The sequence below is a fragment of the Stigmatopora argus genome, chromosome 23 (genome assembly GCF_051989625.1).
Source record: "Stigmatopora argus isolate UIUO_Sarg chromosome 23, RoL_Sarg_1.0, whole genome shotgun sequence".
Classification (NCBI taxonomy): Eukaryota; Metazoa; Chordata; class Actinopteri; order Syngnathiformes; family Syngnathidae; genus Stigmatopora; species Stigmatopora argus.
In genome coordinates this window covers 2,235,128-2,258,261 of record NC_135409.1, presented here as the reverse complement: position 1 = coordinate 2,258,261, position 23,134 = coordinate 2,235,128, and the positions used below count along the sequence as shown (strand labels likewise).

General features: G+C 44.7%; 2 protein-coding genes across 15 annotated transcripts in view; one reads left to right on the top strand and one right to left on the bottom strand.

Moving 5' to 3' along the window:
* LOC144069111 (uncharacterized) overlaps window positions 1-23,134 on the bottom strand; it is a 163,081-nt gene that overhangs the window by 113,235 nt on the left and 26,712 nt on the right. For 2 of the 3 annotated variants that reach the window (XM_077594224.1, XM_077594225.1), the window contains exon 3: window positions 4,204-4,356. The exons of the other annotated variant lie outside the window; for it this stretch is intronic. In XM_077594224.1, the coding sequence (XP_077450350.1) occupies window positions 4,204-4,356 (153 nt within the window). The remainder of the gene's footprint in view (window positions 1-4,203; window positions 4,357-23,134) is intronic. 3 annotated transcript variants of the gene reach the window in all.
* The window catches only part of sox5 (SRY-box transcription factor 5), a 63,138-nt gene that overhangs the window by 27,261 nt on the left and 12,743 nt on the right, over window positions 1-23,134 (top strand). For 7 of the 12 annotated variants that reach the window (XM_077594215.1, XM_077594216.1, XM_077594211.1 and 4 more), the window contains exons 4-9: window positions 2,001-2,087; window positions 5,176-5,348; window positions 5,827-5,895; window positions 12,764-12,884; window positions 16,232-16,317; window positions 21,234-21,392. In XM_077594215.1, the coding sequence (XP_077450341.1) occupies window positions 2,001-2,087; window positions 5,176-5,348; window positions 5,827-5,895; window positions 12,764-12,884; window positions 16,232-16,317; window positions 21,234-21,392 (695 nt within the window). The remainder of the gene's footprint in view (window positions 1-2,000; window positions 2,088-5,175; window positions 5,349-5,826; window positions 5,896-12,763; window positions 12,885-16,231; window positions 16,318-21,233; window positions 21,393-23,134) is intronic. The other 5 variants (XM_077594218.1, XM_077594209.1, XM_077594214.1 and 2 more) reach the window with 3 other exon arrangements.

The following is a 23,134-nucleotide window of genomic DNA, read 5'->3' as shown; positions in this document are numbered from 1 at the left end:
GACAAGCGAAGAGGGAGCACCAGAGGCTAATAGCACCTGTTGGGGCAATGGTGAGACAGCTGTCAGAGAGGGAGGAAAACACGGGAACACTCTTTCTACAGCCAGGGATGAGAAAGTTCCCAATTGATTGGCGAAAAAAAGCGTCTCGGTCCAAGTCGGGAGCTGATTCAGGCCTCTGGAGATGTCGCTGCAGTATGTAGGACACGCTCGAGTGCGTCTGCGTGTGTGTGAGCTGGAATCGTATTGTCATTGGTTGGGGGAAGACGCGTGCAGGTGGGCGGCATTTCTTGGGAAAAAGCTACTCGAGTCATAAAATTGTGAGACAGGGATGCGAGTTATAACTTTAACATGCTCACCATACTCCCAATAGGGATGACTGCAATCTGGACTGGATCTTCTATATTATTTGCTTTGTCACGTTTGATTGATTTTGGGGGGCAATTTTAGGTCACTTTCTATTGGTTTTTGGAATGGGATACTTTTGGTTACATTTTGATGGAAGCAAATATTTAGCAAAAAAATGGTTTTGTTTTATCATGTGAATGATGCAAATTTGATAAAAGGTAAGACAAGATATATTTGGAATTTTTCAAAAACCCGCGTTTTGGGTGGTGCTCCGACCAAAAAAAGGGGGCTAACTTTGGTCAAAGCATTCCCAGCTACGAATGCTGTCTCCCCACAAGTAAAATGACAATGTTTTCCTTCTTAACATCTGTCTCGTCATTTCATCTTATGAAGTGTCGGCGCAGGAATAACCTGAGGACAAACAAATTGTTGCCTCATCCGTGTGCCTGGTGCTGTGGTATATAGCGAAGGCGAGAGGGTGTGTTTGCTTTGTGGCTGTTTGTGCATTGGAGTGTGTACGTGTGTTTGCGTTGGCTGACAGGGTTAAGATCCCTCTCTGCACTGCACAGTGTTAAAAAAGTGCCTCAGTGCTCAGGCCTTCCATCTCACGTGCAGATAGCTCCTGCTAAATGACATTTACGGTCCTTCTCTTTCGCTTCAACCCTCACTATAACTTCATTTGGAAGGCAAGCAAGACCTACAAGCGTCACACTTTGGAGAATTTTGCACTTTGTGTCACGACAGAACCGATACTTTCAAAGTGATTCGCTTTCACTTTTTGAGTTTGTGCCTACTTGTTTCTTTTTTGAAGCAGGAACGTCATCTGGCGTCGCGGTCACTCATGTCTAATACAAAAACGTTCTCGTCCGACACCTTTCTCGCTAAACATCCACTTTTGAGTGGGATCGTTCTACCGGTGGTTTTTTTCCGCGTGCATCGAGGCGCTCACGTAAGCAGGCGAGTGTGGGGAAACAAAGCGCCGGCTGATAATGTGTCCATTGTGCGGGGTGCATTAAGGCCCTCTTTGTCTCAGGGCCCACAGGGCTAATGATTCTCTAGCAGCAGGTGAGAGGCAAAAAGCCTCTCGCACTTCCTCTCTCTCCGTGCTCCACTTGTCTCTCGCTTTGTCTTGCCGCCATTCGCTTCTCTCTGTTCCCTCGTTTTTTTTCTCTCCCCCATCTCGCGCACTTGTTTTGTTCCTCAGATTTCCTCTCGCTCGATTATTAGCGTCCTCGCTTGCTTTCTGTTTCTACCTCACTCCGCTCCCGCTGATGCGGCCATTAGGCTGAGCCGCTGCCGCCATTATTACAGCAAATGGACTTTAAAGGTGCTTTATGGTCATATTGGCCACCCGACTAAATCTCTCTGTCTCTCTCTCTCTCTCTCTCTCTCTCTCTCTCTCTCTCTCTCTCTCTCTCTCTCTCTCTCTCTCTCTCTCTCTCTCTCTCTCTCTCTCTCTCTCTCTCTCTCTCTCTCTCTCTCTCTCTCTCTCTCTCTCTCTCTCTCTCTCTCTCTCGCTCTCTGTCTGTCTCTCTCTCTGTCTCTCTGTCTCTCTCTCTCTCTCTCTCTCTCTCTCTCTCTCTCTCTCTCTCTCTCTTCTCTCTGTCTCTCTCTCTCTCCCTCTCTCTCTTTCCTGTGTGTCCTTCACTGAACAGAAGCTCCCAGCATTGAGAAACTCTTGTCAAAGGACTGGAAGGACAAACTTTTGGCCATGGGCTCGGGGCACATTGGCGAAATTAAAGGTAGGTTACGTACCGCGACTTCATGCCGAGCATGTGAATACCAAGTGCTCAAGAGTTATAAAAGACTGACTCATTGTACACATAAGTGAGGACAAATAGGGGAACACAAGTGACAAAAAGTATTTTCATTTTTTCCAGTTTAGTAGACTTTTTTTCATGAATTTATCCTCATAATTCCAAGCAGTTTTCTGAATTGTTTCGCCCGTTTGGTGCGGCCGATTCAAAAGCTCAACCCGCCCTTTCATACCCTCATCTTTCCTATCTTCAAAAACAAATTTAGAGCCACCGAACTTTCTTTAACAAGCACAAGGGCATCAGGCTGAGCAGACCAAAGCGCAGGAAGAAAAAAGAAACATTTTCGAGCATTGACGCGTCATTAAAGGAAGCGAGATAAGTAATCAAAGAGGTTTGCAAAGAGGTTCGCAGAGAGCGTCATAGCTGTGGCGAAGGTGTGCTCCATTGATCAAACCTCCCTCTTTTTTTCCTTTTATTCCCCATGCCCCCAGCTGCGCTGACATTTCCGTGTAGGGGGTGTCCTGCGGGGCGCCCCGTTCACTCAGAAATGGGGGAGGGCAAAATCAGGAGTCCACATTGAAATGTGTGTCCGTTCATCGTCCATCGTAAAACAGTACTTTTTACGCAAAGCCTTTACTTAAGTACATAATCCGCTCTTTCAGTCAAAAAGGATTGGATGTCTATTGCCATCAATAGAAGACAATGAATTAACCCTACCAAATAAAAGAATGAAGAATTAAACAGGTCTAATTCCAACAAAGAGAATGGTTGCTGCTTTTTCCTTTCTGATTTCTCAATGCAAATTATTAAATGAATAAAAAGTATATTTTAAACAGTACAAGAGAGGCTATTCACACTCACTTTTAAATGGTTCAAAAAAGCCATAAATAACATGGAAGCAGCTATTTGGAAAGTTGTTGATGTGTTTCCTTAATTTCAATATTGTATGCAAAAGCAAATGTGTAATCAATGTTCATTTTTAGTGCAGGTCAGACAATGACAGCCAATGAAAGTTAACGTTGACAGCACTAATGATAGAAATTAAGAAAGTTGGCAGGATTTTGCCCAAGCAAGCCGTAGGCAAGCAAATTGTATACAGCTTTGTCAATAGGAAAATCAAACTGTACTCCTCCGTGTAGTAAACACTTAAATCAAACTAATCACTGTAATCCACTTATTTACACTAACTGGGTTGCCCCCCCCCTCATGTGAATATACTTGCTAATAATCTTCCAGACTTCGTGGATCTTTCTGCTTCCGTCTTGCCCTCTTGCCTCCCTCTTGGGAAGGCTGGGATGGGCGGTCACTAATTAGCCAAAAACTGAGCGTGACAAGCATTGCATTGTTACAAATTGGTTAATTACGTGGAGAGTTTTCGGGCTATAGTAATCACGCCGTAGAGGGGAGAACTCAATGATCGATTCTTCTTCACAGCAGCTGAAGAAACAAAGCTGATGTGAAGATGAGGGGTGGGGGGTAAAAGTTCTAGGAAAGTGGGGGCCCTTTGTCTGTCCGTCTGCCTTACTGATTAAAGCCTCGCATCGGATGCAGGGAAAGAATGAAAAGCAGCTTCATCTTCACACACTTTTTGTCTTGTACATCTCATCACACACATTCCGTGTCTGTACGCCCCCTCCCCCTCCAGTTTAACCGTGTTTGCATTTGTGCATGGATGTGCGTGGGTGCATGTGTTTGACCCCCCCCCCCCCCCCCCCCCCCCGGAGACAAGAAAGCGTCCTTTGATCCATCGTTTCACCTTTACAAGCTAACCCCTACTACCCTTTAAGTTATACCCTCTCACCCCCCCTCTACTTGAACAGGCCAACGTTTTTGAACACTGGACCCTTTCTTGTCTTGGTCAGCTTTGGTGACACACACACACGAGCGTTTGGCTTTTTCTGGCTTTACAAAGGTGCGTCTGTGCGTTAGGACAGCGGCCTGTTTATTTTTCCAGCAGCCAGCGCTCACTACAGTTGCCGTTATTGTTCATTGTTGGTGGGCGAAGTGAGGGAGAGGTGACTGGACGTATGTAAGAAAGGGTGGGGCGTCGATAGGTTGGGGCGACTACCAACCGGGAGGAAAAAAAACGAACCACTCTCACCTTACCCCCACGGTAAAAGGCCGGGTCAGGCTCCATGTAGCACACTGTCTCCCCTTCCATTTCGCATGTCCTTCTTTTTTCCATCCCCGCTTTATTTTTCTGGCTGTCATCTGGCCCGACTGTTGCAGGAATGCAGCCCTTTTGAGGTAGCAGCTGAGGAACAATGGAGGATTGTAGTTGTCACACACACACACACATTGACAGGCGCGATATATAGCATCAAACCGGTGGGTATGAGTAGACATGAGGACCCCGCGCTGATTGTGCTTCTCTTTAACTACATCCTGTTGAATGATTTAGGCCTTGTGCGCTGGTGTGTTTGGATACGTAATTGTGTATGCATGTAAGTGTGTGTGTGTGTGTGTGTGTAATGGAGCTGGTATGTCAGGATCTGAGAGGTCAAGGGTCAGGCCATGCTAAATGTGAGCAGAAGGCGGGTTGACTGCAGGGTAAACACAGACCAGACACACTTTCCTTCTCTCTCTCTCTTTCTCGCAAACACAAAAGGCTTAATAGCTACTGTTCTTAGGCTCCAATTCAAAATGTAGCCGTTTTTTCCTTGTGGAATTTCAGTTTGCTTAACCTGTTGACAAATGTTTCCTCTCCTGGCCCTTTTCTTCAACGTCAATGAAGCAATAAAGACAATGATGGATGTGCTCTGCAGTAATTACCCAGGAAAAAAAAAACGAGTCAACATCTGGTTTTACAACACACCTTCCGTCGGAGAGACCTTAAAACCCCAAACCGGTCATATATTAGATGGCACAACGAGCCACGGATAGCTTTACATTACTTTGTTGTTCCTTGCCCTTTTTGACCCGACTCCCACAATCCTCTCTGGCCTCTGGTTAGAAGACATCCGCATTTGGATTCTGGACAAACTTTGCCTGCCGAGACCGAACACAAACACACATCCTCAAGTCAGTTTCCTTCCAAGAATCCCGCTAAACCGCCTCCTATTCTCTTGTCCAGGTACCCCTGACAGCCTGGCGGAGAAAGAGCGCCAACTCATGGGCATGATCGGCCAGCTGAGCAGCCTGAGGGAGCAGCTCCTGGCGGCCCACGAGGAGCAGAAGAAGCTGGCCGCCTCGCAGATGGAGAAACAGAGGCAGCAGATGGAGCTGGCCAAGCAGCAGCAGGACCAGGTACGCAATCCTTCCTTCCACAACAATAGCGAGCGAAATCTCAAACGAAACAAGTAGAGGAATGACGAATATTTCTAAGTGTCATGGGTTACCCGCTTGTGCTTTTAAGGGGTCACAAACAACCAGGAATTTGGTGACACCGACTTTTGGGGAGAATACGGTATAGCAGACGTGAAATGAGCGATATTATATTTGCCGGGTATTCATATAGATATTTCCTGTGCATCACTAACAGTTTAGAGCGAGGCTTAACACAATGATGCCAGACGGACTCTTGTCGCTAAGTGTGTCGATGCGACAGCGTTGACCCTTTGGCTGCGAGCTGCGACCAGATGAGAGCCGTTCGTTAATATTTCATTCCCTCTGTCGTGCGAGCGGGGCATCCGAGACCCGCCCACGTGTCGCACGCCCCACTTCCCATACACATGGGCCATCCCTATTCTGTATATTTTAACAATGTGCTGGTTTTTGTCCCCAGATTGCCCGGCAACAGCAGCAGCTCCTGCAGCAGCAGCACAAAATCAACCTCCTGCAGCAGCAAATCCAGGTGAGGCCGCTTTGTGAGCGTGCAACCATGTGATGATGATGATGATGATGCATGGGTTGCTATGCCTGTGCCTGTTAATGTATGATTCATAATGTCTGCATCAGCACTAGTGTGCGCATGGAAGGGCATTTTGTAGTTTGCCTCAGTAATGAGCCAAATTGAAGGCTCAGGTCAACGTTCCTCACATACACAATGCCCAAACGTGAACTTTTTGGGAAAATTGAAGTTAGTAGCAACATGATAGAATATATATTTCCAGAGTACAAGTGGCACATTGTCATCGTAGTTTGGGCAGTGGGCCTCAGATGCAGTCGCGTTAAACAAATTCAGGCAGGACTGAGCTAACCGATTTGAAAAAAAATGTAAGCATTGTCCTTTTTGGGGCGCGACACTGGAGCCTCTATGTTAGCCCAGGTGGCTCGGAACTAATAGCTCGGGCCTTTCTAAAGGCAGATGACACTGATTTTTGAGCTGAGAAAGGCCGGCTTTGTATCGGCGAGCTGCCCTGTCCAAGTCGGAACACACACACATTCTTAACCCCCCCCGCGAGTTGCCCATAAGCAATTTATGTGATAAGGCGCCTTGTGATAGCATTTGTGGTGTAAAGCAGCTGTGTTTACTTGCTTTGTGCGCCTTCAATTATAAATTGTTCTCTCTTTTTTGGGCCCTCGCAATTGTGTCGTCCGGGGAAGACTTGTCCATGTGTTCTGGATCTCGCTTGTCTTGGCCTGTGCGCGCACACGCGTGCGTATGCGTGCATTTGCCGCAGCTGTGTGTGTCAAGCTATAAACACGTCCGCTCATGATTCACTCCTTCACGACCCCGCCGAGACAAAGCGCTCTTTTCCCATGACTTTGCAACCTTTTCCCAAACAAGCATCTCTCCGTCGAACGGGCCCCCTAACAATAGCTTCTCACATGCCGCGGGGTGGGAGGGGCCAGCTGTAGGCATCCGCGAGCGTACGTTTGCTCGTATCTAGAAAACGATGCCCCGTGATCAAACGGGGAGTGCATGGGCATCAAAGAGTCATTGGAGAAAGCCCGATGCTTAATCATTCATGAGGAGCTTGTCCGAACAATCCCACACTACAATGGCCTGCCAGATTGAGGGCACCAGGTTCACTATGTTGGGGTGTGTGTGCGTGTTTTGTGTCTGTATGATAAGCCCCTTGTGATTGTGTTTCTCCCTAACGAGGCCGAGTTCAGCTGTCCCTTCTTGTGTCTCTCTCTGTTTGTAGTGCGCATGTGTGTGTGTATGTGTGTGTGTGTGTGTGTGTGTGTGTGAATTGGCTCTGTTGGGCCCGAAACCCCCAAAGGACTGTGAAGAATGCTTTCAAGCGTCCACTTGGACGAGGTGATGAAATGAAACGAATGATCAAGCTCATGAAAAAGGGAGGAGAGCGCCACACATCTTTGTGGAAGGAGGACAAATTATTTATTGTCCTCGCATCCGCTTTGCTTTGTTTATTTTTTTAAAACCCGGAGTTCCAGAATTGAAGCGTACTATGTCTGCGTCAACTAAATAGGCCATTGAATATGATCCAACCACAGTTATTTTGCGCTCGTCTGCATTGAAGTCAGCGATTGACTTGTTTGTTGCTAATTCATTCTTACCTGGAATTGGCATCGTTAATGGGCCGTTAGACAAATGCAGTCTACGAGGAGTAGTACAGTGGAGGTCGACTGCAAATCATTTAAGTACAATATGTGCTAAAAAAGACGGTGATTGGACTTCAAAGTAATTTTAGGTTCACTAAGCGAATTTGAATTTAGGTTGGACACTCGTGAATCAAGGTAAAATCAAAGTAGTGCAAAAAATGATAATCCTGCAAAGTCCTGAATCTAGCCCACTAAAGCGCATCTTTTAAAATTCAACTAGACATGCGTGTAACCGTAAACGCACCAATGGCCCCCCTCTTTCCGCTAATCTTGAAAAAAAAATCTAGATTCATCATCAAGCCAAAGAAAGCATTGGAACGCGGTGAAACAGATCCTTACGTTGTCTCACTCTAAGACGATACAAGGCTTTATTCTCCGGCCATGTGCGCGCTTGGAGATGCAAACATGCTTCTTTCTGCACCCCCTGCCAAGGGCCTCCTTGTTAGGTTCGAAAGGGTGAGCGTGTTCTCGCTCGTTCTAATTAGGCGACTTGTCTCCGAGGCTCCCCCCGGTGGCCGCCGTGCCGGGAAGTGCGGTGGGGATGAAAGGCGCTCACCTGCGTAGCGTCTGGGGGTGTATGTCGAGCGTGCGAAGAATAGAAGGCAACACAAGGATTGAAACACAAAGATGAGGGGACACGGACAACTCGCCGGCTAATGAATCAGAAAGTCACCGGAGCGAAACGCACGGCTTAGCGTGTCTCAACTTCTCTCCGTCTACCTTATCTTTTATCTCATCAAGCACACTCGCAAGAAAAAAAGCTTAATGGGGGCAGAGAAGGAAAAAAAATGGTCAAATGGGTAAAGCTTGATGCTTTGACTACTTCAAAAGAGTCCAGATAGACAGCGACTAACAAGCCGTTCGTTAAGTTTAACCCGCATTGCTAACTTAATCACTTGACCTACCTGGCGTAGTCACAAGCTCGCAAAGGATTTCATTCATTTTCACACATGCCACAACACTCAAACTGAAACAGTGAATCCAATCATCTGCATAATTGTCTAATCTCTATTAAACAGCTACAGGCACAATTTGGGATTTCCCTGCAGATAGGACGTTCTTTTTTAAAAGGTACAATTTCGAAGAGTTGAGGGTTTGGAATATGGCAACCGGCCTTCAGAAGCTTTAAGTTCCTCAGTAATTCCTAACATGATAACTAGACATATGTTGGCTTCAATGTATGATCTTAATAGGAATAGTTTACCCTCGATCTCATGAGATTTAAAGATATGTTTTGCCAATACTAATCCATATTTTTACGATAAAAAATAATGTCAAAAACATTATAACCAGTAAATGACCATTTTTAAGTGTTGCTTATACTTCCTCCAAAAAATGGTCAGTTTACAAATGTAATATGGTGCAGTCACAGTTATAAGTTTTGAACAAAAAGCAGTCACACTCTGGTTCGATTTACAGCACGCTGAAATGCAAGATAGTACTGGAAACACACGCAACAACTAGATTGGGTCCAATCTTGAGACCTAATCCGATAGGCTAAAAATAGCCGAATCGGGCACCGATACTGTGTATCTGATCAGGACATCACTACTTTTGTTACCGGTTTTGAACAGAATGTACTCTAGTGTTGTGTTCATAACAAGGCTAATCTAGAACAAGACTTCCTGGAGACCAGAACGTATAATGATCAAGACAAAACTAAGACTTTTGGCAGTCAAAATTGAGACAAGACCGTGACAATACCCTTTACTATACTCCAATAAGTGTGAAATCCTGGATAACATTGCCTTAGTAGTTGTTCCAATGCTTTTGTCTGATTCATCCAACCTTTTGGACCTTCACAAACTACAGACCTCTCCAAAAATACTAGTTACGGCAAAGGACGGCACAATGAGTAGTTGATGAATGGGCATCTCTGATAAAACCCTAAAACCAGCGCCAATGTCACAACAGACTGGCCCATCATCCATACATAGAAAGTTAATGGAGCGACATTAGAAGCTCTCTTGCTTCAAATTAATTATTGGTTCTCTCCCGTGTTCAGCAAAAGGTCACCCAGGTTTTGCATTAATTGCTGCAGCATATGGCCGCCAACAGATTTTAGCCGAGGGACTGGCACTTTAGCGGGGGCAATTTTTTTTTTCACGCGCTCAGATGCAGGCCATATTGTGCGGCGCTGGCAGCTATTGTTGAGAGCATTAACTTCACAGAGCTAATTACTCCCCAATAATAACTTTACCTTGGCGTTTTTTTTTGTTTGGGAGAAGCGCGCCGTGTGCCAACCAACCTGTTTCGCACCCCATATGTTAATTAGCGGCCACATCTTCATTATGCCGCGACGGCGCTTTAAGTTCAAGCTGTGCCGCCTGGCGCGTGGTGAACGCAGTCTCCGCTCACTGCCAATTATTCTCAACTCTTGCTCCCCACGCCGCACCTCCTTCTCTCTCTCTTGTTCATTCTGTTCGCTCTATCTGCCGCCGAGAACTTTCTCTCGACAGGACGGTTCCTCCTGTCCTCCGTGGCCCTGTGAAACTTCTCACTTTCCCTCTAGATACTCCGCGCAAACAATTAGCACTGATTAGAAACGCTTCCTCTTGATGGGCTCCCGTTTGTCCGTCGGTTTGTCTTTCAGACACGTGCGTTGGTTGTTTGATGGCGCTGGGATGTGGGGGAGGGATTGGCGAGATTAAAAGCGCCTCCGTCTCAATGCCGTCTAAAGTCTACAGAGGCGGCGGTGTGATGTTTTGTCTGTGCTGTTGTAAGGTTTTCATGTTCACTTTGGGACTGATGTGAAAGGGAAGCCGGCGAGAGTGTTATTCCCTGAAGTGCCTGCTGTTTTCAGATGTGCCTCGTCCTTTATGCGTGAAGATGTGGAGATTGTCTGATAGATGTGGCCTGGCTTTCTCACGCGAGCGTCTCTTTTCCTTTCTGTCAAACTTTTTGTCTCTCGCTTTCGGGGGACTCCACGTCTTGGAAAATGATGTTGAGGTAGTGCGGCGCAGACTCGATGCCCTGGCAATTTCTAGAAACGTGATGCAACTCCGAATCAATTTAATGGAGAACAAACCAAAAAACAAAAGACTCGTTTCTCAGTGCCGTCCAAGCTGGAATACCATGGATGAATGAATTTGTTCAAAAGTAAGAGAAAAAACTAGCAGTTTATATGAGTAAATTGACTAAATTGCAAGTCTTTTGTATTGCGACACTAGAATTCTGACATTGTGGAGAACCATCTCACGTGAAATATGTTCCCCAGTTCAGCAAGCTTGGGGGAGTCTGTCCTCTCCAAAACGGGCGATCCCACGATTCATCCCATCCAGTATGTGGAGGTTTTGACCCACGTGACTTCGCCTTGTGTGCCGTGCCACTGAGCAGCCCAACAGCTGTTAAGTCGACTATTATTACAGCAACATATGGGTTGGGAATTATTCTCCTCTCTTCTGCTGCTTGATCTTTTTTCTCCTATTGTGGTGAATCACAATTGTCGGAGAATTCATGTCTCCTGATTGCACGCCGCCTCGCTAGGTGTGCGTTCCAATGAAAGCTGACATCGGCAGAGGCGAGAAGGATCTTACAAAGGCTCTTATGTGATATTTTCATTCGCAATGAGACGAAGCGAAGCCACGCAGATGTCATTCGCCCGCGTATGTGGCGTCTCCTATCTCCTCCTCCCGATGGCGCGTTACAGTATCCCTAGCCAGCTCCACTCCAGCATATGTCCAATTAGGCCTGAAAGGCAAAGCGGAACTGTTCTGCCTGTGATTCGTCCCCGCGGGGGGCCTGTCCGAGCGCCGCGCTGGAACGCCTCTCGCTTTCTGATCCCGCAAAGGCGTTGCGCGGTTTATGCTTAACCAAAAAAAAATGCTGGTGTAATTATTGTTTTTGGGGCGAGAGGGGGGCGCTGGAAGAGAGCGCTATTCCCCCGAGTCGGGAGAGTTTGATTGCAGTGTTGTTGGCATGCCGACACACAGGAGGACGCAGGAGGAGACACAGTATTTACTATACTCACGGAGACGCAGGTAAAAGGGTTTTTCGTCGCAAAGCACCGCTTCAGGTGCCCTTATCACTCAAATGTGACTGGATGATATCCTGGCGAATCTTTATGATTGAGCTATTTCACATCCATTTTCCCCACATCAGCCATTTACCCGACTATTATCCTGTTCGGGGATGTCATCGGCATCAAAGCATTACGTACTGCACTTTTCTTTTTCTACGACTTCTACTCGGGTAAGACTTATACTAGCGCTTTTGGTTGAGTTTTCTAAACAGGGGCTAATCTTTGTTTTTCCAAAGCGTTTCTATCGCGAAAGTGAGACGGGTTTGTCCTATTCTCCCCACGTAAGCAGCTTGCATCTTTTTTCGTCGTCCCTCTGTCACCTTTCTCCCATCTCAAACTGTACGTCCGTCCATCACACGCGTGCCTTTGTGCGTCGTTTTTGGCAGCGCGCTGCTTTGTGCGACCATCTGTCTCCTCCTCCTCTCTCTTTTCCCGACTCCCCCGTCGTCTCTTCTTCTTCGCGCTCTCTTGGCTCTTCTGCCAAAGACGCCTGATCGGAGTTTTTCTTCTTCGCCTCCTTTTAAAAGCTCCCGAAACCTTGTGAAGTCGCGTGGCTCTCTGCCGAAGAGCGGCGATATGCTTACTTCGGAGCGTGCCAGTGAATGTGTGCGCCCGGGTTCAATGAAAACGCGCCGTCTTTCAAACATGAGGAAAGGGCCAGCTGCTGGGAACCGTCCGCACTCCAGGAAGCGCATGCGTGTTGATGTCATGTGTGTGTTCCATATGTCACATGATCTATATGAATGTGTTATCTTATGGAAAGTAACCAGTACAATGACCTACATGCTTGGTTGTTGAATGAATACAACTGATCGCTGCCGTTTTTAACTCTGAATTAAAATGTTGCACTCACCTTGCCTTTTCATACCCTAATCTTTCCTGCCCTCCGCTTGTATGACTAACGCTGTCAATAAGATTTTATCGAATATTTGGGAGCAGAATCCAAAACCAATCTCAGTTTTTATCCACAGCCTCCAGGGTTCGTTATTTTCTTAAGAAAATATGACAAACGGCATACGTAATATGCGCTTTTTCATACAGAAAATATGTACGTATTTAAAAAATATGTAGCAACTGTAATTATAATTGTGGGCAAGTGCTAACAGCGTAATTAGCATTATCATGTAGCTCATATTGTTCCCCATAGTAATATCTATATTTCCTTCCCTCTCTCTCCCTGCATTCTCAGCAGGTCCAAGGCCAACTCCCGCCGCTGATGATTCCTGTCTTCCCCCCAGACCAGAGAACCCTGGCGGCGGCCCAGCAGGGTTTCCTCATGCCCCCTGGCTTCAACTACAAACCTGGCTGCAGTGAGTGGCACTCTTACTTAATCAAGCTCACCCAAGTCAATGAGTCTGAATATAATAATTTCTCTTTAAAAAAAAAACTTTTTTTTGGGTCTATCACACGCCGGCTGCGTGGCAATGTGTTGTTTACCACGATAAAAAGAGAGAGAAAGAGAAACAGGCACTTGCCAGGGGATGGCTGGGAATAAACGCTCCATGGGGGGGTATCAAAATGGAGGGTGGGAATGTGACCTGCCCCAGGTTGTCCTCACATTAACGCGGGCTGCAGCCAGAACGGGTTTCCAAACGTACAGCCCACGTATGCGCGCAGCCGTGGAAGCCAGGGACACGTTTGCGATATCGCAAAGACAAAAAATAAACACTGCCACAAATAGGACTCTAGTGTGTGCGGAAAAAACGCAGCAAGAAAAACCTTTTAGGATTTCAGAGCTCCCCTAACAATTCGGCTTCATTTTAATAGAGCCACCCACACCATTGAAGCCCACCTAAAGACGCGGTCAGGTGGTGGGCTCGTCTTTATGCAGGGTTTTCATATAGATTAGTCAAACAAAAATCAATTAGCTTAACGCCAACAAGTATTTTGGAAAAAAAATGCTATTGACCTAATCACATATTTTTGCATGTGAGTCCAAGTCCGAGTCAGCTGATTTTGAGTCCCAATACTAAGGAAATATATCAAGAAGGGGGAAAAGTGGATCAGAATGGCCAATGCATTATGAGTGGGAGAGTTGGCAGTGAGTGTGTGTAAAACAAACTTGGAGAAGCAATGTAGAAAGAAAAAAGAAGTTACTCAGGTTTTTTTCTCTCTTTGTGTTGACAACAAATATTCATTTGTTTTTCTCCATTTTCCATTTGTCATTGCGTCCCTGCAGGCAGAGCACAAAAAGTGTTTTCAATATTTATTTTTGCAAAGAAAAAATATATTTCCCTTTTTTCAGTGGCGGTCCGTGCATTTCCTAGTGACGCCTTCAGCAAAAACTATTTTATGGCCATAAAACCTCTACTGCAGCTACACCTGCGAAATAATCAATAAATCAATGCACAAAAATGGGGTAAGATCCACTTCCTACCAGCATTTAATGATTAAATACAAATACTGGACCTTTCAGACATTACAACCGGGCCAGGGGGTGATTTTCCCGGGAAAAGACAGAGATGAAGGTAAAATCCAGGCGAAAACAGCATTTATTGATTAAATACAAATACTGGAGCTTTTTAGACATCAGAACCGGGCCCAGAGTATCATTTCCCCGGGAAAAAGACAGCGATGATACGTCCATACGCGAAACGGCAAAAATTGCACTAAAATGGGGTAAAACCCACTTCCTAGCAGCATTTCTTGATTAACACAAAAACACAACACAAAAAGCCTACTTGTTAAATACAAATACTGGAGCTTTTCAGACATTACAACCGGGCCAGGGGGGTGATTTTCCAGAGAAAAGACAGCGATGGACGTCTATGGCGAACCGGCAAAAATTGCACTAAAATTTGGTAAAATCCACTTCCTAGCAGCATTTATTGATTAAATACAAACACTGGAGCTTAAATACAAGCACTGGAGCTTTTCAGATATCAGAACCGGGCCCGTAGGACGACTTTCCCCTGGGAATTTCATACAATTGAAATATTATTTAGGAATATATCCATATTTTACTCAGCAAAAATCATTTTAACTGTACACAATATCCTTTCTTTCTTCCTTCTTTTCTATCGCCATCGAAGCTAATGCTGAAAGTCGAGCCTATCCTGTCATATTTCTGGCATACGTTTTTATTCTATTTAGCACTGAAAATGTTCGTTCCCGGTTGTGACAGGCTTGCTTGCTTGGGAGTTGTCCGACCTTTCTTAATGATGTCCAGCTTTTTTTTTCTTGAAAAGTCCGTCTTGAAAATGGCTTTAAATCAACACAACAATATATTTGCTTGTGCAGCTCGCTTCAGATACAGTTTGGTAGCTCTGGCTAGTCCACTCTATCACTAGCCAATCATAGTTGGTGAAAGCAATGACGTATCCCTACGCCTGCGAGAAGGAAATGACGTATCCTACGTCTGTGAGAAGGCATTGTGGTGTTGCCAACTCGAAATCTGATTGGTTAAAGCAACAGTCTTATCGAAGCTTGTTTAATGCAGCAGAGCCTGCAGAACTGATTGTGAAGGCCTTGAGGCAGATTTCTGACCCTGGCAACAAATAATGGCTGAAATGTGATTGGTTAAATGCTTCAATATGAAAACACACATCTGGAAGCAGTGCAACCAGGGGGAAAAGCAATGAAAGGAAGCTAACAGACAATTTGGAATTATTTAATGTATTCATGGACAAAATATAATTAACATCAGTCTGTGATTCAGATATTTCTTAGGCCAGCAGAGAAGGCTTTGAAGGCCCTGACGGCACACCACTGCCTTTTTTATCAGAAATATATTTGAGGACCACACAGTATAGGGAACAATAGGAGGAAAGTTGGCTCAGAGCAGGACAAACACACGTTACTGTACATATTTAAGTCTATTATTTAAGTCCAGGTTTTAGAGGTTAAAGGATGAAAGACGTTCTCAGGTCAAAACGCAGTGATAGAACATCTTTTTTTTAATATAGAGACTTCATTCCATAATTTTAAAATTACTTTGCATGACAATTAAGTATATCAGCAACTCCCTTTAACGGTCCTGCCAAGTAATTACAGATATCTGCCCCTGCATGCTCACTATCACTAAAACTTTTTCCTCCTTGACAGAATATAGGATATATATATATATATATATATATATATATATATATATATATATATATATATATATATATATATATATATATATATATATATATGTATGTGTGTATATGTATATATATACACACAACCACACGATTGGACGCCTATCTACTGTGCTTCTCATTAGTTTGTGCAGGTGTACCTAATGGAGCGTCCGCTGAGTGCCAATGACAATACGAGACAGGAAGCGCAGACTTGAAATATATATATATTTTACATGTACTATATACATTTTAAATGATGAAAAGCGAGAGAGTAGTGCAATCGGTGGTGGCGGCTCTTAATTACAACACGGCTGCCCGCTTTATCAGAAATCCCCTCACCTCACCGCTCTTTGTCAGAGGGTATTAGGGAAGGAAGACACACAATCATGCTTTTCATTAAGGACCCGGCGCACAAAGGGCAGCTTTAACAGCTGCAGAGAAAAGGACGGGGTGGCGTGGATGGGGATAGAAGATGAGTGAGGGCAAGCAGAAAAACAGGGATTTAACGGCTACTTGTGAACCCTGTGTTTGCTTTTAAATATCTGATTAAAAAAAAAAAAAAAAAACAATGAATTGGTGTTTTCTTTGCGCAGGTGACCCGTACCCTCTCCAGCTCATTCCTACCACAATGGCGGCGGCTGCCGCTGCTACACCAGGTCTGGGACCCCTTCAGCTACAGGTAGGGTGCTCAAACATCGACCAAAAAACACATCTAGTCGGATATAAAATGCACGTGGAGTGACAAAAACGCGCAAAAAGGCATTTTCTGCACAGCGGCCCGCTGACGCATTCGGGTTAAATGAAGTTCAAGCGGTAGGCCGCGACAATCCACCTGCACCTGTCGGTCCAAACACGCACCACGGGAGGAATAAGAAAGTGGTGGGAAATTCTATCAGCGCCGACGTTTGCCAGCGCCGCTGCTGATTTCATTATGACTCGGCCGAGTGTGCGCGTCGATCGTGTCCTCAGATCACTGCTGCAATCTAGCCGCCCATATGTTGCGCAGTGTTCTGACTCGCTTCAAATCTCGGCTTTGTCCGCCCCCGAAAAAAAGAAAGAAAACATCTTTCAGGCACTCGCATTGAGATTAAGGCTTTGTCAGAGATTTGGAAGGGCTCAACGAGTCTAAATATGGTGGGATTTCTTTTGGGGGTCATGTCATTAGTTAAGTATTTGGTCTTCAGGTTACTGTAGGGGGCAACATATTTTCTGGTCTAGTTGCACTATTTTTTAAGGTTTGGCTAGGTCTGTGACTTTTTGCGACGGTTATGAGTGATGTTTTTTTACAACGTGAAAATGGTTTTCCCATATATGCGACTCAGTAGTAAAAAAAAATAGGGTTACCTATCAAGACTTGTTTGCAAATTTGAATGCACGAGCATAACATTTCTTAAATCGTTGAAGAATGTCGATTCGTCGCTCCGGTAATGACACGAAAGTATCCTTTGAGTGGTTTGCCATTCTGCGAAAAATGTATTAACGATTTAAAGCGTTAGTACAAATGGGAGTCCTTCTCACACTCAATGTCGGCTTAATGCCACATCCTGCGCAATTTTTTTCCTGGCTACCGAGTGCACAAGGTTGGCATTTAGCATCTTAATCTGGAGGGGGATGAGTGTGACATTGTGCATTAGACTGTATTAATCTGGCTCTTTTATTGACCCTTGATATTATTGATATTATCCACACAAATAGGCCGAGAAGGACAGGCGAGACCCGTGGATATAAATGCACTTAGGCGAGGTGAGGGGGTGGGGGTGAGGGTGGCGGTAGGTGGTGTGCAAGTAAAAAAAAAAATCCAGTGGAGTTTTGTGAATTGTGTGTGTGTTTCTAAGTGTGTGTATGGTTAAGAGGGTCAATGGCGTGGGTCAGGCATCATATGGAGAGGCAGATGTTGGAACATATTGTCCTGGATTACCGCGCTGTATACCGGAGAAATGGATGACAGGCGGACAACAGACAGGCGGGCGGTGGGCGGGCGGTGGGGGAGCAAGAGGGAAACGGGGAGACGGTGACGAAAGACATGAGGGACGACAATGGGGAAATCAATACGGCAATTGCATTTCTCACATAGCTAAACATCCAATTAGCATAGAGTTAAATTGACTTTCCCGAGTCCGACTTTGGTCTTTGCCGTGCGACAATCCTGCATTCAGACGGAAAGTGGGCGAGACAGACAGAGAGGAACCCATTAGAGGTTCTGGAACAATGGTCTTCAGTGTCGGTGGAAACAATAGCGGCCTAACTGAAGCTCTTGATGACAAAGAGCCAGTTGGTAATCCGAGTAAAAACGCAGAATATTCATCCAGGAGTGTCGTATACGTAAAAATAGCCACCCACTAAGATGACAAGACAAGGCACAATAAAGGAGGATGGTAACAATCACACACACAATCACACAGTGTTAGTCCACTCTCTTATGGTTCATTTTTAACACTAACATGAATAAACATGATAATCCTCAATTTTTGTCCTAAATTTCAGTAAATTTACAAGAACACGTTCACATCTGGACGGAGGAGTTTGTTACGTGCTCAGTTTGACGTTCATTTACTAATGGGATTATTGTGATAAATGATATATTTTGTTGAGTTTTAAAGATTGAGGTGACAAGGTTGAATCCCCTATGGGTCGCATTGTAATGCAATTTCCACATTTTAATGCAATGAAGTTCACATTCAAACGTGAGAATATTTAGCATCAGGGCATGACTGTTTTCACAGTTTGAAACTAACAAATTTTACAGGTATCAAGTCATAATAAACAAAACTTTGTGTTGGAATTTGGCAAAAATGCTACAAAACAAATGCAATTTAAATTATTCGCAAAGCAGTATGTGCATCTTATTTTGGTATTTAATAAATTAAAGTTACCATGAGTGGGAGTTCACTAAAATATAAAAATACTAGTAAGTGGTTGTCTCATGACACCTTTTGGAGATTTTGTCAATAATGCGTAGACTGAACCTGCTTTAAAATACATTATCACATTAGGGGATTAGGAAGAAAAAAAATAGACGAGATGGTTGTCGCAGTTCAGATACGACACACACTCACTCGCGCGTCTGAAGAGTGACATTTCAATTTCCTTATTCTCCTCCAACAACTATGATTGCATTTCCCCTTCCTATTTGTTGATTCACCATGTGTGTGCGCGCCTGTGTAAGCACCCGGGTGTGTGCGTCACCACACTTTTGCTCCTCCAGCCACCCCAGGGGGCTCCGTGCTGTCACTTCCTGTTTGTTGACATGCACTGCCGTCGTGGCGACGCTCAGGGCGTACTCGGCAGTGCCTCTCTCCTCCTTTAGTGCGCGTGTGTGCGTGTGTGTGTGTGTGTATGTTTGTCAGCCCATTGAGCGAGCTTTGAGTGACAGGAGTTGGCCGTGTAATGGAACTCAATTCAGTCTGCAAATAAAGCGGCCTTTGAAGCACTGGTCCAAATATGGCAGGACACACATAACGCCTACGGTCTACTCGCTAGGGGGTGTGGCTGCAGGGAGGGCGACGGGCAGCACAGAGCAACAATTTGAAGCCCAGGCTGATCCAATCTCAGCGAGCTGGCCCCTGTCAGCGGACCGCCGCAGCCCGCTCCGGCCCCCCTCCGTCGCAACGCGCACCGGTGGCGTCGCTTCCTGTCTGCCGAGTGGTCCGCAATTACACTTCCTTCCCTCTGAGTGGGGAAGACAAGCGGAGACATCTTTTTACTGTAAACGTCACTGAAGCGGACAAAGACGTTTTCAACATATTGTGCATCAACAGTCTACTTACTAATTAGGTTCTCATTATTCTAATGGGCCTTACAAATTAAAAGAAGGGTTTAGTTTGTTCGATGCCTACACTTTTTCTAACATACATAATTGTAAAGATTGTTAGTTGGATAAATTTATGGATCCAAGGCATGAGTTAAATACATTCTGGAATTACTTTTTATGACTAAACCCGCCCTTCAGAAACTGTCACTTCAAAGTTTACATTTAGACCCGTAATTAGCAGTAGCATTGCCACTTTATAATCTTTAACCATATGACAGATATGGCTTGCTAAAGGTTGGATGTTAGAGCCAATTGTCCATTAACTACACACTGGGTATTTTTAAAAATGTAATCCGAGTTACATTTTATACTAAAATTGGCATGCCAAAATTGCTGTCAGTTTTTAATAGCATGTTTAACCAACAGCTTACTTACTCACTAAGTTGTTATTACTTGTCATTTGTTAAAAAGGGTAAAAGCTAAAAACTGAGACCAGTTTTTGATTCGGTACCCAAAAGTTAGTTGAAAACAGGTTACAGATACCACACTACCAAATTTTATCACATTGAGAGTGGGAAGTCCATTTATTTGCAATTTCTAATCCCATGCCATATAAATTAGCATTTTTAAAAGCTGATCAAAAGCACATTTTCCTTGTTTTGAACCAAACATATGCCTAAATTTCGAGCCGCCACAGAAACTGAGCACCAAACTGTAAAGTAGAGACACTAACCACTACCTCACCATGCCAGTTCTTTCATTCCAAAATCTGTGACAAACTCCCAATGAATATTGTCAGTGACAGGCAGCAGATTATTCCACAGTCAAATATGAGTTCCCACCAAACCGTTCTTTTTTTTCCCTTCTGTGCGCGCCAGCTCGATTGACTCCCTCTTCTTATTTGTCTAAAGAGAGACAAATGTCTGTATCACGACAGCAGAGGGAATCGGGAGTTACGGCGGTGGCTGTCAGGGCTGATGGAGAGAGGTGCAAACAGACAGAAAGACGGAGAATAGCAAAGACAGCATCTCTTTCTTGGCCATTTGCATAAGCAGCCTTTGTTTAGCGGCGGTGGCCGACCGCCAAGCCCCAACAGAAGGATGCAAGTTAAACTATAGAAAAAAGAAGGAAGCGTACTTGCATTCCCGAAAACAAAAGTCTGAAATAAATAATCTTAACTCCTAAATTGAGTGGAGGGGGGACAAATATACAAACACATCTGTTGGTTCCTCGCAAAAGCGACGTTTTTCACTCTTCACAAGCGAGAGCGGCAATTTGTGGCCAACGCGGAGATTTGTATTAAGCCCCATGAAAGAAACTTGAGGAATACTGACGCGCCCTCCAAGTTGTCGCAAACACAGGCCAGACGCTGTTTAGCGTTATTCACTACGATTGCATAAATAGCAAGACAACATAATACCGCTTAATTAAACGCCTCGATCATGGCGGTAAGCTGTTTTGTTGCTCCCGAAAAGCAGATTGGATTCAAACAAAGTAGGAGGAAAAGTGTACTGCGCTTGCATAACTTTTGGGGGGTATTCACCTTCAGAGTGACCTCGATATCCCAAGATGCACCTGGAGGGGACATCTCTGGGCCGGTCAGAGAAGCTGTTAGCGCTTCTCCCAAGGGGCTTACGAAAGAAGGGTAGTACGGAAGGGAGGGTAGGAAGGAGAGGCGATGTCCCTTTCTGTGTGGCACAAACAAACCCGGCTACTAATGGCCTCTTCTCCGTGAGCTTTTTAGCTCCTTTTTTTGTTTCTGCTGGCCGGTATTCATTTATTCATGCTGCCCCTTTCTCCTCCGTCTCCGTCCACCCCCCTCTTTTCCCCTCCCGCCACTGCAGCAGTTGTACGCGGCTCAGCTGGCGGCCATGCAGGTCTCCCCCGGGGCCAAGCAGCACGGCCTGGCGTCCCAAGCCAACCTGGGCACGCACTCCCCGCCCACCAACGTGCACGCACAGAGCGACAAGGGCCGCAGCTCCCCGCAAGCAAACAAGGCCAAGGTAAACACGAGGCAGTGCACTTGTGCACTAATGCTGGAAAAGCCTATTTCCTCCACCCAAAAATGTTGGGGGTCACGTGGCGCTCAGTTGACCGTGCGACCAATATTGCGCATACGAAAATATGCAACAATTATTCAGATTTTTTTTTTTTCAAATCCAAACGACGTGGAGAGAAATTGGAAAACGTAGCTTGTCTAGTCTTTATTTTTAATGTTTTTGTTTGTTTTGTAAATTCACAAGACAGTTTCAGTGAGTTTTCTTTTTTTTTCTTTTAATTGTAATTTGATTTATTTCAAGTGACAAAAATGTTTGGTCAATTCTAGTTTTTGTTAACGACAATGTCCTTATTTATAACGCACTTGAATCTTTCATAAATCATATCATAAAGTGCTTTTAGTATAAAAAAGCCAATTAGTTTCACTATTAATAAGTGCTGCGTGAAAATAAGGGAAGGACGAAAGACACTTTAAGTGCATTCCTCCTCCAAATTTAATCTATTAATTAAAAACAAAACAAAAACAGGATTTGGTCAATGGAACAGACCCAAAATTCAATTAGTTCTTTTTTTGGCTCTTGCCGAACCCCTTCCGAAGCCCACTCGGTTCAGTGAAAATTGGCCAAGCTGCATCCTTGGCTGTGCTCAAACTCTCTAAGAGGATGCTGATTATGTTATGTTACATGCACTGCTTGCTGTAAATCCTACCAGCAATGAAGAAATGCATTTGCATTCATTGACAAGGTGTGGCATATTCTGTTTACGTTGGCTTTTTCTAGCGTAACGACGCAAACGCTGTCAATGTTTGTCTCGACATGACGTGTGCATGGTCCCTCCTTTCCTGTCTTCCCTTATCCAACAATCAACTCTCCTGATAAAGCCTCAGCACGTCAGCCCAGCACGACGGCGTAAAGCTGTTTGTGCCATTTTCGCAGCTGACGAGCCAATTCAGACAATTTGTGGCCTGCCTTTGGGAGCTTGACCATACACACGGGGACACACTATTATTGCTCAAGAGATGTTCTACAATGATAAATGCTGAAGAAAATTCCCCCAAAACAGAGGATAAAGAATATAGTTGTGAGGATTTTTTGCTGCACCCGTTGTGTTGAAATAGATGGGATGATGCATTGTGCATTAGCATTAAGCTGTGAAACCTTCGGAAGGTGTGTTGTTTGCCACTACTTAATGTGATTTTACGTGTATTAAGGAGAAAAATGTGCTATATCGTTAGATGAGGTGAGAACATTTCGACAATGTCTTCTAAACATTTTTGAGGATTGCCTGTCTACACATGCTGCTGAAATATATGGCTCGTTTTTTGGGTTTTTTTTAAAACCTATGTATTAGATGTTGCACTCTTGGCTTTATGCTTGCCATTTTGTGGGATATATTCGACAAGTGTCTTTCTTGTTGTCTTTAGATGGTATGAATCCACAACATACCCAAGCCTAAGGAAAATGGCCCCAAAAGACGACATCAAGTCTATTTCTGCCCATTTATTGGCTATGAAAGAAATCACTATTTCAACTGTCTTTTAAAGAATGACGACTACTATCCATTGCTCGCCATTTAAAACAAATGCGTTCATGTGCTCTGAGGTCCGAGAGGCATCTTCCCAATTTCCCCTCAGCCTTGAAAATTCTCACGAGAACAATCCGCGTGATTCTGTTGACAAGCAGGGTCACATCCACATCATCACCAGCACAGACCTCCTTCCACCTCCCTGCGCGTCTTATTATCATAT